Here is a 16,198-nt window from a genome sequence, read left to right on the forward strand (position 1 = left end):
GCAGCCGCACCCGGCCACAAGGACAGCACGGAGAGGCCAGACACGGCTTATTGAACCAGGAAGCTTTATTTACACAGTAAAAGTAACAAGCAATTTCCTGAGATTGAGCTGCTCTAGTGCAATCAAGTCATGGAGGGGGCAGGAGCAGCCTCCTGGCCCGCCCGGGGAGGGCACACCTGGGCAGCCCCTCCCGGGACACGCTCGGCCCGCGGCGCTTGTGCAATTGCCAGCGAGACTTGGCTACTACAGGTCATAGCTTCAGAAGGCTTTGTTTTTATTCTTCTTCCCATCTTTCTGGTTTGTTTTGTTTTGTTTTGTGTATTTTTTTTTTTATTTGGCCATCCTCTTCTTTTTCTTTCTCGAACACGGAACCCACACACGCCGCAAAGCACTGCTACAATCCTAGAACATCCTACATCAGTCTGTTTGCCTGGGCAGCCAGGAGCTTTAAACAATGCACTTGAAACACAATTTTATTGGCCAAACAGGCTATGCTAGCACGTGGAAAAATTACAATCTATTTTACAAACGCTTCTTTTTGTTGGTTTCTCTTTTTTTCATGTACTCTTTCATAGGACAGGCTCAAAGAGCTACATCTGCAAAACACACAGCAAAACTCCCGTGTGCCTGCTAAGACTTTCTGTGTTAAAATCCTATTTTTTTTCAGGATGAAGAACCTTTATTGCTGCTGCCACAGCTTTGGTGTCATCCCAAAACAGCTGCTGCCCAGACTGGGTCACACCTTGGACAAGCCACTGAGTCCCTTCACAATAATGAACCTATTTTAGCTACCTAGCAAGGAATAGCATCCCTTGTCTGCATATTACTTTAGTATCACATTCTGGCAGCCGGCAGGGGTTTGCTGGGGGTTTGGGGGGCTCCCAAAATATCTAATAAGTGAAAACCTTTACAAACCAAGAGCAAGACCCCCAGGGGATGCCCTGCTCTCCCACTGCCTAGGGGAGAGATCTCCTGACACCAGGGGAGCAACGCCACTTCTGACTTTACAATCAACAGGATGTCCCCTGAATCTGAGGCACATACTATATTATATTTAATATTTTAATTACTTTATTTATATATATATATTTATATATATATAAATCCACAAATGTTTTACCTCTACAGAGAGAGAGAGAGAAAAAAAAGTAAAAAGTAAGGCTTTCTTAAACTGAGAATAAGTACATGAAATCATACAAACCCAACAAGAAATACCCAACAGAACACCACTGTGGCCTCAAAACTGTCGCTAACTGTAGTCTGTGCCTACGCCAACGTGCCCAGTCTAAGGCCATGACTCATTGGAGAAGCATTTTTAGTAAGGCAAACGGGTTGTGCTGAATGTAAACTGAATGCTACGGCTACGTCCAGGACAGCTGCGCCGTGGCCCGTCGGCCACCATGTCCAGGACAGCTGGGCCGTGGTCCCTTGGCCACCTTCCCACTCTGGGGATTAGCGTGGCACCAGGAGCAGCCCTTGGAAAGAAAACAGAAGCCCTTAGGAATTCCAGCCCTGGGGATGCCCAGGTGAGAGCCCAGGTGGTGGCTGGATGTGGGTTTGGGTGGATTTGCCCTTTGTTGCTCAGCTGAGGAGGTGCCTGTGGCCAGCAGCAGCTGTGTGCCCCCAGACCAGGACCTGTCAGTGGTGGGGAGGGAGGGATGGAGGGAGCATCAGGAAGACTCAAAGCCAAGAACTTTGCTGTGAGGGTGCCACTGCAGGGGCACAGACAGAGGGGCAGCAGCCCGGGAAAACACTGGCGTGGCTGGACCATCCACAACAGGAGGGAGAAAAATTAACCCAGGATATATTTTTTTCTAAGTGATGCATAAAGTGACACTTTAAAAGAGCTGGAGGGTTCTCCAAAATGAAAAGACATCCCTGTCATCCCCTCCCTGGATATCTGGGGTTTGTCCTGCTTGCCTGGAGGGAGTGGGCACAGCCACCAGCAAAACCTCAGCAGTGCCAGGACAGGGGTAACAACCAATGGGTTCCACTGTGGTGGGAGATGCCACACACATCCCAAACCACTGTGGAAAAAAGTGCACTAACATAACCAGAAATGATGAATGAAACCTGTACCAGCAGCTCTCTGCCTTTCTGAGTTATGGACCCTCAAGGCATTGCCAGTGGGGCTGCTGAACCCCATTAAAAATGTCCTGTCTTCAGCTGCTCTTGGTATCAATGATTTTTTTCCTTTCTCAGGTTTGCAAAGCTCAGGAAGTGACCCCTGAGCTTGAAGGAACCAGCAGAAGGAATCCAGAAGATGCTGGAAGATATTTGTACAGCTTTCCTAGAGCTTTCAACAAACAAACAAATAATAATAAAAAAAAAAAAACACCAGAGGGAGAAAAAAGAAATATGTGTCCTTCTAAACCTGTTAGCAAGTGGACAGCTTATTTTTAGCAAAGAGAATTCATATCGTACAAATATAATGGTCACCACTTTATCTGTGCTTTAAAAAGGCACAGGAAGAGGAAAAGCTTTCAGTGCTGCTACCTGGATTTTCAGCCTTTTTCCAGCTGACTTTGTCAAGTAACCCCTCCACAACGTGCCTCGGGCAGGCAGCCCTTCACAGTAAAGCCAAAAAAAATGGTGGCAGATATGCCCTGGGTATCAAAGTGGGCACAGCTGCTGGTAAATGGGTAAACAGCCCAGCCCTGCTCAAAACAGGGTGTTGGGAACACAAATGAGGGTGGCACAGAGCCTGAGTAGGGTTTTTTTTTTCCCAAAAGAGTTGAGAGAGGGGGGCTGGGAAGGAAAAAATAGGGAAGGAAGGCATTTGAGCATCCCTGTTCAGCACCCAGCAAGTGCTGCTGCGGATGCCGCCCCACATGGGCCAGGGATCTGTTTAATTCCTCATCAGGAAAAGGAAAACTAAAAATAAAGGAGTAAAAATCCAGCTCTTGCCATTATTAAATTTAAGCAAAAGACTTCACTTTTGATTTCCTCCTCACGGCACTGCCAGGGACATGGGGAGCGAGGGGGTGCTGGGGCCACAGGGGATGTGGCCGGAGGAAAGGAACCGTGGCCACCCCGGTGCCACCAGCCAGTGCTCGCTTTGCAAATCTCAATATTCTGCTTTGTCCCCCTTTCTCCAGCCCCAGGGGTGGTGGTTTCTCCTTTCTGAACTAGCACAGGTGGAATCTGTGGGAGCATGGCCAGCTCCATCACTCCACCCCTATCCTGGCAAAAGCCATTTTCTCATGGATTCTGAGTTTTTGGCGATCCCTGTGCCTGGTTTCCCCGTGGGATAGGCACTTTCCTCGGCCTGGCTGATCTCCGGCTACAGTAGTTACAAAGAATTTCAAGATTTACACACGCATGCACACGAATTCCTCTAAATACCTGATGAAATTTTGGCAAAGCTGCTTGGTCCCCTCCAGCTGGCAGGAGGGGAGCAGTGACAGGATCCCACAAACTCGCCGCCAGCCAGGAGCCCTCCCTGGCCCTGCTGGCAGCCCTCAGAGCCCAGGGCGGGCAGAGCTGCTCCCTCCTCAGTTGTTCTCGATCTGCTCGATGTCTAGCTCGCCATCCAGCTGGAAGAGGCTCTCGGTGCTCCTCCATGCCGCCCTGTGCTCCTCCTTGGCGGTGCCCTCCTCCTCCTCCTCACAGGACAGGTCGTCCCTGCTGGCGCGGTGCTCACAGGGCCGGGCGCGGGCCGGCTCCGGGACCGGGGTGCAGGCGGGGGTCCGGCCCGGCATCACCTCGGGGGCCGCCGCCCATGCCTGAGGGCCCGGCAGCCGCTGGGAGCCGTCCTCGGCCGTGCTGCTGAGGCAGGTGAGGCTGTTGAAAGTCTGGCGGTTCTGCAGAGGAAGGGGAGAGAGGCAGCTGAGGTGGAGACCGAGATAATCCGGTCCGATAATCCGATGAGCCAGGAGTGTTCCCGACCCCAAACCCGAGCTCCCTCAGCCCAACAAAAAACAAGCAGAGCAGCAGGAACACTCAGCAGGTCCTCAGGAGATGGAGAGATGCTGCAACACTCCATCTCCCTATCCATGGCAGGTCCTGTGGCCCCCCTGCCCCTGCAAAAAGCAACAGGATCAAAACCACCCCCAGCCTGCTCTGGATGGGTCCCATCACCATCTCCACCCTATGCATCGCCCAGTTCCACTTGTGAGGCAGAACAGAGCTCACCAAAAATGAATGAACATTTCCAATAACTCCCCTTATTAACCAAGAAAAACTTCAGCACTTTCTTTCAATAGCTGAAAGCTTATATCCTGCTAAACCCTCCTCTGTGATGGCTCATGTCTGTTCCTGTTCCCCTCACTAAAGACCAGGCGAGCACAGTTGTCTGTTCCCCAAGTCTCCATGCCTGGTTACCTTGGCCAGAAACCTGATTCAGTTTATGCACTGTCACACCTTCTAAACAGTTTCAAGCTCTGAGAATGACAAGGAGCATGCAAGCATTCCAAACCCTCTGGAGCAGAGCACGCAGAACCTCCCAGGGATGCAGCCTGGCCATGAGCGTGCTCACCTGCCAGGGAATGCCTTCAGCCTGGGCTGGTTTTTAAAGAACAAACTAAACCCACATGACTGAGTGTCAGTGGAAATAACAAGGCCATGCCAGTGGCAGAGTGTGTGCTCTGAGCAGGAGGAGGCTGAGGAGGATCTCAGCAGCTTGTGGAGCCTCTCACCAAGCCAGTGAGTGATGGAGCATTCACTTCTCAGACATTTGTTCTGGACACAACCCATGGGATAGGCCTGAATGGGAATTCCATAAATCCCTGGGAGGAAGGCAGCCCCGTCACTAGCTAGAAATGTTCATCTGTTACCAGTCAGTTTTTCATGACAAGAAAGAGGGGCAGGAGAGTATCCAGAGGGAGGAATGGAGCAAGGGAAGGATCTGGAGCACCAGGAGTAGCTGAGGGAGCCAGGAGAACTTCAGTACCCAACAGAGCATTGGTGACACAGAGTGACAGGGCTGCTGCCTCTATCTGCTCTGGCTGGCCCAATTCAGGATCAAACACACAGCCTGAGACACAACCTTGCTCCGAAGCATCCCCACTGGCATTCCCAAGGAATTAGGCATATTTGCTTGAAGGTTTTTTCATTCAAATCCAGGTGAGCTGGGAGAAACTCCACCACAACAAATTACCCCAGGCTGTAAACAAAGGAAGATCACCCATTTACAGAGCCCCTAAGGGAGATGCAGGGGCTCTGCATCACACTCCAATCAGTTCTTTACAAATCAAAGGGCCTTGTGCTGAGTTGGACCCATGGACCAGTGGCTTTGGGTGCTCCTCTACCCCATGCACATGGTAAAAAGAGTCATTGCGGAGGCTGCTCTATCTAAACAGAGAAGTTCCTGCTGCCCCAGGAGGAGTTGGCCACTGCCCAAGCTGGGGGAAGCTTCATTTCACATGGCCTTCAGTCTCTGAAACCTTCAAAAACCCACAAACCCCAAGCCCGTGTGAAAAAAAGGACATTTGTTCTCTAAGTATGCAATTGCACCCAGCCTTCACATCATCCTGGTCATATTTTTTTTTAATCCCAACCATGCCTCTGTCTTCTGGGTGCTGAGCATGCAGCAGCTTCAAGCAGAGAGCTGCACACTGTGGTTAATGGACAACTCATAATTACCACTGCAGAAGGCCCAAGGACATAGTAGAAATATTTTCTAAGCACTTCACAAAATTTGCAAGCATATTTCCAACAGTGATTTAGGCACTTGAACAGCCTAGGTCTCCTGAAAGTCAACAGCCCTCTCAGAAGTGCAAATCCCTTCTACAAACAAAACTCTGGCACTTTTGGGAATGTTAATTTTTTTCCTTCTTAATCGAGCTCATCTCCTGGATCAGGCCTTTCCCAGGGTTTGGTACCCAGGTGTGGACATGCTGGGCTGCTACAGGTGGGATAGAGCATCCTCAGAGGGTGGGAGATGCTCTCCAGTGCTTCAGAGGAGATGAGTGATTCCTGTGGTGGTGGATGAAGGAGGATGAAGACTGGAGAGTAACTCAACACACTGACAGGACATTCTTCCCATCCAAAAGAAAAACATTTCCAAGCTCGGACAACATCTCAGGGAACAGCCATGAAGTTATTTGACTTCCAGGGAAATTTTGCATTTTATGGGACTTGGGCAACCAAGCCAACAGGCTCATTCTCCCTGCTCAAATCCACACACACTGCAACCCTTGGAGTCATTCCAGGGAATGCAAGAGGATGGAAAACCCCTTCTGATGGTCCTGGTGCTGCAGCAGCTGCTGGTGGAGGAAGGCCACATGCAGAAGGTGCTCTCTGGGCAGAGATGCTCCCTCTGAGGCAGGTTTGACAGCTCAGAAAGCAAGTTTTCACAGGTATTGCCTGCCAAAAAATGCCACAGCTCACCTTGCCAGTGGCTGGGGTCAGGAGGGTCCCCCCAGGATGGTGATCACCAAGCCAGCATTTCATGGGTAGATTCCAGCAGTGGTGGATCAGCCTCCACCATCAATGCACTGTCTGTCTGCAGCCCTTCCAGAGTTCTTTGCTCATTTTTTATTTATGGGGTGAATTTAGCACGTGCTGAGGTGCTGAGCTGGAGAAACCAGGCAGTCAAGTCCTCTATTGAAGCCAGCAAAGAGCAGGTTTGGTGGCACAATGTGGTGATTGTTCCCCATGGCCAGGCAGTTCTGGGCCCCTTTGAGCCTCTCCACAACCTTGGCCTCCAGTGCCAGACAAAAAGGGGCACCCCAAATCCTGCTGCTCTCAGGGAAACTGGGGGAATCCAGCACAGATGGATTTTGAGAGATGTTTCTGGCCATCCTGACTTCACCCAGCAAGCACCTGTAACGCACCTTACACCAAAACCACATTTACTGACCACAAGGACCCATTTTTGACCATTTGAGGTGCTGGTTTTTCTTCCCCCAACCCTTCCCAAAGCTGCCTTAATCCAGCACACTGGGCAAGCCCTCAGAGAGAAAATGAGGTGTTGCTAGTGGAAGTAGTTGAAAAATCATCTAAAAATACATAAATAAGAAATTCTTGGTCACTTGGAATAAGGTGCAGGGTTGCTCCAGATCAACTGGTGAGCAAACTGAGGCTATTTCTCCTTCCCACAGGGTCTTGTGATGCCCCACACTGTGCAGGGACCAAGGCTACAATCAGAGAAGGTTGCAGGAAGCCACTCACCCCTCACATCCATCCTTCTCCTCAGGTTTTCCCTCCCCATCAGGGATGGGGCTGTTGGATACAGAGCCCCAACAACAAGCTGGAGAAATCCCTCAGCAACGTTCCCCTGTCTGATTTTCCCATGCTGAAACACCCAGCTGTGAGCTCTTCCCAAAACACATCCCTGCAAACGTGGTGGCTCTACCAGAGCAAACATCAGCAGGACTGTGATCACTGTGGGGATCACAGCTTTTGCTCAAACACCTTTATTTTCTTTTTTTCCCTCACCCTGCCAGGTGTTTGCCACAATTTTCCCAAAAAGGTGTAACACTACAAGCTGTCAGCAGCACGGGCCCTACCTCCCAAGCTGTCATCACCTCCTCTTAGCACACTGGGCTACAGTTGCTTCAGAAAGCTGAAAATAACTCAGTGCCAGAGGGAAGGGGGAAGCGGGCAGTGATCTCCATGTGGGAATGATGAGCCTCTGCCAGCCCTCCCGAGCCAGCAAAGTCACCTCCACTGGGGGATTCTCTGCCTGGCTCAGGTTTAAATCACTCTCTGAGGCAAACATCTCCTGTAAAACACCTCCAGCCTGCGTTGTTATCTTTATATCGTTATAATAAATGCTTTGGTTGTTTCATCACGATAAATCCTGCTTGGTGTTTGTGCCAGGGAAAGCGCTCATCCGTGCTGCTGAGGAGGAGGGAGAGGTGCTTGAGACTGAAAAAATGAGACTGGAAAATGGGTTTTAGTTGGTTTTTAAACTCTGCAGAACTTCATGATGGCAGCTGCTGTGATTTGGGCCGTGCACACACACACAAACACATCACTGGGGTTCAAAGCTCTGCACTGCCTTTGAGGCACCCACAATCTTCTCCAACTCCATGCCCAGGCTGGTTTCCTGGGGAGTGGAGATGGAAGGGACATGGGGAGGGAGCTGCAGCAAGCATGGCTTAATCCTGAGGCTCCAATAACCAATTCTCCTCTTTATAACAAAGGAGCATCTGAGCAGCTTTGCCAGCAGGTCCATCACACTCTCAGTGATGCCCCAGTCTCACCAGCACACACCTTGCTGCAGTCTGGCCACCCCAAAAAGAGGGAGACACATCCACCTTGCCACAAGGAGCACTGGTGACCATTGCCCCATGTGGCTTCCAAAATCAACATTGCCTCTGGGGGAAGGTCAGGGGGCTTGCACTGACCCTGTACTCCCACAGAAGTGTTTCACTCCTCAGAGTGATGAAGTTCTCTGAATTCATCAATCCTCTGAGTGCTGAAGTGTTGGAAAAGAAATGCTGGAATAGCTGAGGAAGTTAAACACGGGAGGCAGTGATGGGGGTGTGAGAAGCAGAAGGAGGCCATGGGCCTGGTGCAGAGCAGAGCTGGGTTAGGCACAGTGCTGCCATGTCAGGGAGCTCAAACTCATGTGCTGCTCTATTTTCTTTTAAAATTTGATCTGTGGAGGCATTGAGTAGTTCACAGGCAGCCCCACAGCCTCTACCAGGCCAAGGTTCTACAGAACCTTGCAGCAGCATCCCAGAGCAGAGGGTGGCTCCCTGCCCTGCCCCCAGTGGGTACCACACCTCTGCCCTGGTCTTCAGGGTCTGCCTTCCCAGCCTTCCCCTTCTCACTCACTAAACCTTTACTCAGCCCTAATCCTCATTTTGCAACAGGCACCATTGGTGCATTCAAAATTCTAGCAGATAATTTTGCTTTAATTCTGTTTGGTGTGAAAACCAGCTTTCATGAGCAGGCTCAGAAATGTCTGTTATCCTTCCAAGCCACTTCAGACCACAGTATTAAACAAACAAAACCAAAAAAGCAACAAGGAGGCTTTAAGCCATTAGTTCTGATGCTGCCTTTGGAGCCTGTGGAGAAAATTTGGGTTTACTCACAGCTCTACTCTGTCTCTGGAGTATGTATCTGTCTCATTGACACTGAGGATGTTCAGGGAGATTCCACAAGTGCAAAAGCAAAAGCTGATGTGTGACCCACCAGTGGGAATCCCTCTGGTGCTACAGAGCCCCAGGGAGAGGCTGGAGAGACAAATCCCAGCAATCACAGAGAAATACAGCAATGCAGGGAATCAGAGAGTAGTGAAACCCACTCTGGGGCTCCACCGTCCCACCTGAGCACAGCATCCACAGCGTCCCACAGCGTCCCAGAGCATCCACAGCATCCACAGCATCCCACAGCATCCACAGCATCCACAGCATCCCACAGCATCCCACAGCATCCACAGCATCCCACAGCATCCCACAGCATCCACAGCATCCCACAGCATCTCACAGCATCCCACAGCATCCCACAGCATCCACAGCATCCCACAGCGTCCCACAGCATCCACAGCATCTCACAGCATCCCACAGCATCCCACAGCATCCACAGCATCCCAGAGCATCCACAGCATCCCACAGCATCCACAGCATCCACAGCATCCACAGCATCCACAGCATCTCACAGCATCCCACAGCATCCCACAGCATCCCACAGCATCCCACAGCATCTCACAGCATCCACAGCATCCCACAGCATCCACAGCATCCCAGAGCATCCACAGTATCCACAGCATCCACAGCATCTCACAGCATCTCATCCACAGCATCCCACAGCATCCCACAGCATCCACAGCATCCACAGCATCCACAGCATCCACAGCATCCACAGCATCCACAGCATCTCACAGCATCTCACAGCATCCCAGAGCATCCACAGCATCCACAGTATCCCACAGCATCCACAGCATCCCAGAGCATCCCACAGCATCCACAGCATCTCACAGCATCCACAGCATCCACAGCATCCACAGCCTCCCACATGTGGGGACCCAGGCCCAGCACAGCCTCCCAACCCTTTCCTATTCATAACAATAATTGGAGGAAACCCTCATTTCCTGCCAAGAACAAATATTTTCTCTAACAGACACCAAACCCTTTGCTGGAAAAATCCATTGCTCAGACAGGTCATTAGTGATCACTGTATTTATTTATTTACAGGTTGCCCTTCACAGGTTTTCACCTCTGCCTCCTTCTCTGCATTCTCTGGGGATCCAGATCCCTTGAGCACTGCAGGTCCTGTTAGAGCCCTGAGAATTTAAAACTTTCTGTACTAACAGACTCTAACCTGCAACAAAACACTATATTTCCTCCAAAGCCATAGAGTAAACTTCCAAAATTAATTAATAACACTATGATTAAAAGGGTATAATTTAATTAGAAGAATATAATAGCACTAAATAGAAAACTTAAAGTTTTAAAATATATTAATATATATAAAAGTAAAATAAAAAATTTAAGACAATAACTACTCTTTCTTCTTTGCCTTCTTCTTCACTTTCTTCTTCATAAGTTTAAATAATATTTTATAATGAAACAAAAAAATCCACATTACAAACTTCAAATAATTATTAAATTAAAATTAAAATAGTTTAAGTATCATTTATTAGTTAAATAATTTAACTTTAAAAACCTTATATAAAAATAGCTATTTTATAGCTTATTAATAAAATACTGAAAAAATTCACAACTCATAAATAAAAATAATAAGCATCTAAACCTACAAAATACCATCTCTAACACTTCAATCCTAACCTTAACAAAAATTTTAAAAAAACCAAAAACCAACAAGGCCCCTCCTGCCAATGCACTCAGCAGTGCCAGGAGCCCAGTGGGGACAGTGGCAGGGCTGCTCTCTCTCCCACTGGTGGCTTTGCAGTGCCATGGATTTCAGTGGAAAAGGGGGAACCTGAGCCTGACCTGTCCCCAGAGCTGTCAAAACCCCAGGATTTGGAGTGGCTCATCTTTGGGGAAATTCCTTGATTTGACTTGTCCCAGGGTAGGATGAAACATCACTAATATGGAATTTTTTTTTTTTTCTCAGCCCCTATTCCATTTCCATACTTCATAATTTTCAGCACAGATGTAACATTTCTGTTGTGCCGCTGTGGTTCTCACTTCAGGGTCTAAATCATAAGGCAGGACCTTATAAAAATTAAAACCAAACTTCATGTCACTGTTTCAGCAGTAGTGAAAAGACAATACCAGCAAATAAAGGGATAAAATAACATTGTGGATGACCAAAAATCCAGAGTGTGTGGCACCTGCACCCACTGCCCCCACCTGCCAAGACCTCCTGCAAATCCAATGCAGACTTAAAATACACCTCATTTTTCTGTCACAGCCTCAACCTCAGGCTAACCCTGAGCATCTTTTTCTGGAAAGGAAAAATGAAGGGCCCTTATTTATTTATTATTTACTTATTTAGCACCATTTCCTGAAATGCTTTGCCTTCCTCAAATGCTTTGGGAGGTTTTTGCAAGGAAGTGGTTCCAAGTAACTCCCACTACCTCCTAGAGTGCTGGGGTTTTTTTGTAAACCATCATCAAAAATCCCTTTTGGCTTTTTTGAGCCAAAATGCCACTTTTGAGCATGCTGACTCCTTCAGGACTGAATCCCTGTGCTTTCCAAAAGCTGCTTTTTGGAGTCACAGAGCACACACAAGCCTGGGGATGGAGGGTTAATGAGCACGTGGTGAATCAGATGAGCATCCTCGGGATACAATTGGATTTTGTCCATCTTTGGGACAGACACTGCCAAGCTTTGTTTGTGTTCCCAGCCCTGTCCTCCCATGTGAGTGCAGCACTCAGCTCTGCATCCCTGGGCCTTGTGGTAGAGCTGGGAGCAGGGGATGGAGGATGGAGGCAAGGGCAGGAGATCCAGCCAGGAGCAGGAGATGGAATGGGATGAAACTGGGAGAGACCTTAGCACCCTCCTGTGCCTGAGGGTGCTGAACTGGAGCTGGAGAGGGACTTTAGTGACAGGAAAAGGGGGAATGCCTTAAGGGCAGGGTTAAATGGGATTTTGGGAAGGAATCCTTCCCTGTGAGGGTGGGAGGCCCTGGCACAGGGTGCCAAGAGAAGCTGTGGCTGCCCTGGATCCCTGGAAGTGTCCAAGGCCAGGCTGGACTTTTGGGGCTTGGAGCCACATGGAATAGTGGAAGGTGTCCCTCCCACCTTCAAACCAGTTTCTTTTGATCCTCACCCAAAGGCTTTTTCCCACCAAGCCACAAACTGACCTTTGCAGACTCTCATTCCTGTTTATTTAAAAAACACTGGGGCTTGGAAGCTGGAATCTCTCTCAGAAGTTACATCAATAGCAAACTATTTCCTGGGATACGTATGGAATTTAAAACCTCCAGTTTTTTGCCTATCACTGCATTTGGAAATATTTGTCACCAGCTCAAGTAGGTGCTGACGCCAACCAAGATCACTTCCACCTCTCCTGGCCTCTCCAGCAAGCCTGAAATATGCCAAAATTTAAACAGAAAATCTTCTTATGTGAAAATTAGAGATTTTTACCCCTCAAGGGAAAACTTGGGTGCTCAGAGAGGAGAGGTCCCTTCTCCCACCCTGCAGTTTGAAATTTCTTCCCACTCAGTGCCAAGACCAGCCTGAATAATTTCAAACTGGCGAGCTGCTTGTTTCAGCCCTGGGAGTGTACAAACTCCTTTGTGCCTGCATCCTCATGGAAACTGTCAGCATTCCTAAGTTTGGAAGGGAAAACAAGGCAGAGGGGCCAGCCAGGCTCCCAACCACCACAAGCATTACACTCTGAGCTGTATCTGGACACCCTCTGGATCTCCAGCCCAGGCTGGAGCTGATTTTAACTGATTTTAGCTGCAAAGCACAAGGAACACACATCCTCATTTCAGGGGATGCTCCTGTGATCCCTGGTGCAAATGACTCCATCCTCTGAAGGCACGTGCTCCTGGCAGGGCAGTGAAGTCACCCATGAAAGGCTCTGTCTGTCCAGGGAACAACGTCAATGGTCCCCTTGTGCCCAGACCCTTCCCACAACAGGCACAAAGTCCTCTCTGTAGCTCACCCTCAGCAGGCACACCCAGGGCTTCACCCTCACCTCCTCCTCAGCTGTGCCCACTGCTGCCAGCACCCATCCCTCACAGAGAAGAAATTGTGAAGTCATGACCACGAGATGCTCTCCATAAGCCATGGAGATGCAGAGCAATATTGTATTTTAATTGCTTTGTTTATTCTAGAGTACTACTCTCTGTCTCATACACTGCAAACATTACATAATTACAGAGCTTCACAGAGGAGAAATGCTTTGACAGCTGCCTGGGAATCCTCAGTGTTCATGGGTACAACCTTTGTAGAAAATTAAATGGATTTTAGAGAAAACTCAGGAGGAAAAGACCAGGAGTACAACATTTGTTGAGACAGATGTAGTTCTTCAAACTGCAACTTCTCTGAAGGCTGACAGAGGGACTAAAACCTTGAAGAGCAATCAGAAATGGGGCAAAAGAGCCACCTCCAAGTCTTCATTTGCTACCAATACATAGATTCTACAGCTGGGAGGAACCAGTATCTAATCACATCTGACAATTCCTGTCAGCAGTGCAAAGCCTTACATGCCACTGAGATATTTGTGCCTTTCTTTTCATGGAAAGTTGTATTTTCAAACTCTCCAGCACCACCCTCCATTTCCAGCCAGGGCTACTCCTGTCTAGGGTTTGTGCTGCAGGGAACATGGCTGGGTTGAACAAATACATATAGACATTAGAAAAATTAGAAAAATAGAATGGTTTGACTTGGAAGGAACTTCAAAGACCATCACATTCCAACTCTGACTTGGGCAGGGACACTTTCTTCTAGACCAGGCTGCACTAAGCTGTATCTAGCCTGGCCTTAACCATTTAAATATATATGTATAAACATATACCTATAAAAACACAGATATAAAAATAAATTATCCATTTAAAAACCACATCTGTATAAAGGATAGCTGTGTTTGGAACCATCCTAACACAAATTGAAATCTCTCCGTGACCACCACATCAAAATTTCAGACAGCAGGAAGCAGAATGGGGAAGAGATAGCGAGGGCTTGCATGGCCACAGCTGGGGATTATTGCAAATTCCCACTGAGGGTGGCAGTCCCTGGTGTGGGAGATGTGTCATGAGTCCCCTGCAGCTGCCCAGAGCCTGTGTGAAGGAAGGCAATTGCACACACCAAGATCAGGGCTGGCCTATGGCTCAGCTTCCCGTCAATGACTCAGCCAAGCCACCAAACCCAATGTTTGTGCTGCCACGAGATGTTTCAGTACACAATGCCTGAGATCCCAGGAAATGTTCACACCAGGATGTCAGAAAGCAGCAGATGTGGAGGTGGGACATGCCAAGTTCCTCTGGAGAAGAATCCACCAGACCACGGGGGAGGAAAACCCAGCGGGTGTCTCTCCACCACACAGCATCTCTGGCAGAGTGTGGTTTTATTTTAGAAAATCCATCTTCTCACCTAATTCACCCAGATGCTTCTCTGAGTGACTTGCAAAGGGTAAAGCCGCTCATTCCTGCCAAAATCAGCCCAGCTGGGAGGACTCCTGGGGTCTAAGAAACCTCCTGTCACCTTTGTGACACTTTTAATTTCCTGTTTATTTTAGATGCACTCACATCAGAAAAAGGAAAACCAGCTCTTTGAAAAACCTCCTAATTCATGGAAAAATCTGATCCCAACCATTTCTGACCTGGGCTGCACCTACAGACACAGTCCCTGGGGCTATGAGGCCAAGAGCACTGTGCTGGGAAGGAGAGCAAGCCGTGAGGAGATTCATTACCACTCTGCCAGAACAACTGCTGAGCTCAGGGAGGTGGGATGTGCCCTCCTTGGGCTTGTGCTTCATGTGGAAAGGAGGAATAAAAGCTGAGGATGCAAAGCAAGCCCAAACCCTATGCTGAAATGAGAGGATGGTTCATATCCTCATGTTAAGGAAGTCAGAGATGCCAGGCCAGGCACCCAAACTCTCCTTGACTGGAGTGAAGATAGAAACCAGCTTCTTCCCACCTCACCTGCTTCTGGGCTTGGATAATTAAATGACACCTCATCATCACCCACTCACCTGACTGAGACCCCCCGATCACTCCCAGTTTGAGGCAAAGAGGCACAAGGCAAAGAGTTCATGTGCATTTAAAAGGAGCAGAAGGATTGTCCTGGTGCCTGTGGCTTTTTAAAATTGTTGCTATTTCAATGACAACCATGTGCAGGGTTTGGTTTCTGCCCAAAGTTGAAGCCTGTCTGGTTTGGTACCATATGAGCAAATAATAAAGGGAGGGATATGGGCTCACCTTGCCTCTCTGGGCTATGGGAATTGCAGACAGAAGAGACACAACCAGGATTTTGAGGAATGAAAGGCAATATTTTCCTAAGTATTCTCCCTGCCAGCTTAACTTCAACATTTAGTTTTCTCTCTTAATTAGCCCAGTTATGTAGCCATGTAATTGCTTCCAGGAACGGCTCCCTCCCCTCCTGCCTGGCCTAAATATCCCTCCCAGTATGAAGAAAACATTTCTTTCAGATCAAATTATTTTTATTTTGATTATGGTACCAGGTTTCAGGCCTACAAACACACGTGGTTACCAGCACAAGTAAAAAATTAACCAATCTGCTGCCAGAGCCAGATGCTGATTTAGTACCCAGCATCTCAAAGCTCAGTTCCCACTTTGACAACAGCGCTCAAGGACTCAGGGAAAACCCCATGTCTCAGTTTCTCCATCTGAAAAGTGAGTACTTTGTGGATATTTGGAAAGTCCATTCTGGACACTTTGGCTGTCCTTTGCTTTGCCCACTGCACACGAGGTGTTTCTATCCCATACAAACCCAGACTTGAGCACGCATGCAGCCAAACAGACACTTGTCATTATTTCAGCTCTTCCTCTGAAATCACCCAATTTTGCATCTCCTGGGCTGGAAGCATTAAAAGCAGCCTGGGAGATGCCCAAATGTGCAGAGTTTTCTCGAGCACATTTATTCCCCACCAGGAATTAGTTGGTTTTCCTGGCTTTCCCATCCCAGGGAGGGCTCTGACCGTGCCCCACCAAAGACAAGAATGCTTCCCGTGACTTGCCTCATCCTGCTCGTCCCTCTGTGCCAGTCCTCCCACGCCAAGAGCTGCCTGCCAGTGCTGCTCTCCACAAGCTCTCAGCTCTGAAACCCTGGCCCTTGCACAGCTCTGCTTTCACAGAATCACAAAGTTGGAAGAGACCTTCAAGATCATCGAGCCCAACCCCTTTCTTCCCACTCCGCTCCAGCCCT

General features: G+C 48.7%; 1 protein-coding gene across 2 annotated transcripts in view; it reads right to left on the reverse strand.

Annotated features, from left to right (window-relative positions):
- Positions 1–47: 47 nt before the first annotated feature.
- The window catches only part of FAM53B (family with sequence similarity 53 member B), a 45,894-nt gene continuing 29,743 nt past the window's right edge, over positions 48–16,198 (reverse strand). For both annotated transcript variants that reach the window (XM_058810411.1, XM_058810412.1), the window contains exon 5: positions 48–3,803. In XM_058810411.1, the coding sequence (XP_058666394.1) occupies positions 3,495–3,803 (309 nt within the window). In that variant the 3' untranslated portion in view covers positions 48–3,494. The remainder of the gene's footprint in view (positions 3,804–16,198) is intronic.

The sequence above is a fragment of the Ammospiza caudacuta genome, chromosome 9, assembly GCF_027887145.1.
Source record: "Ammospiza caudacuta isolate bAmmCau1 chromosome 9, bAmmCau1.pri, whole genome shotgun sequence".
Taxonomy (NCBI): domain Eukaryota; kingdom Metazoa; phylum Chordata; class Aves; order Passeriformes; family Passerellidae; genus Ammospiza; species Ammospiza caudacuta.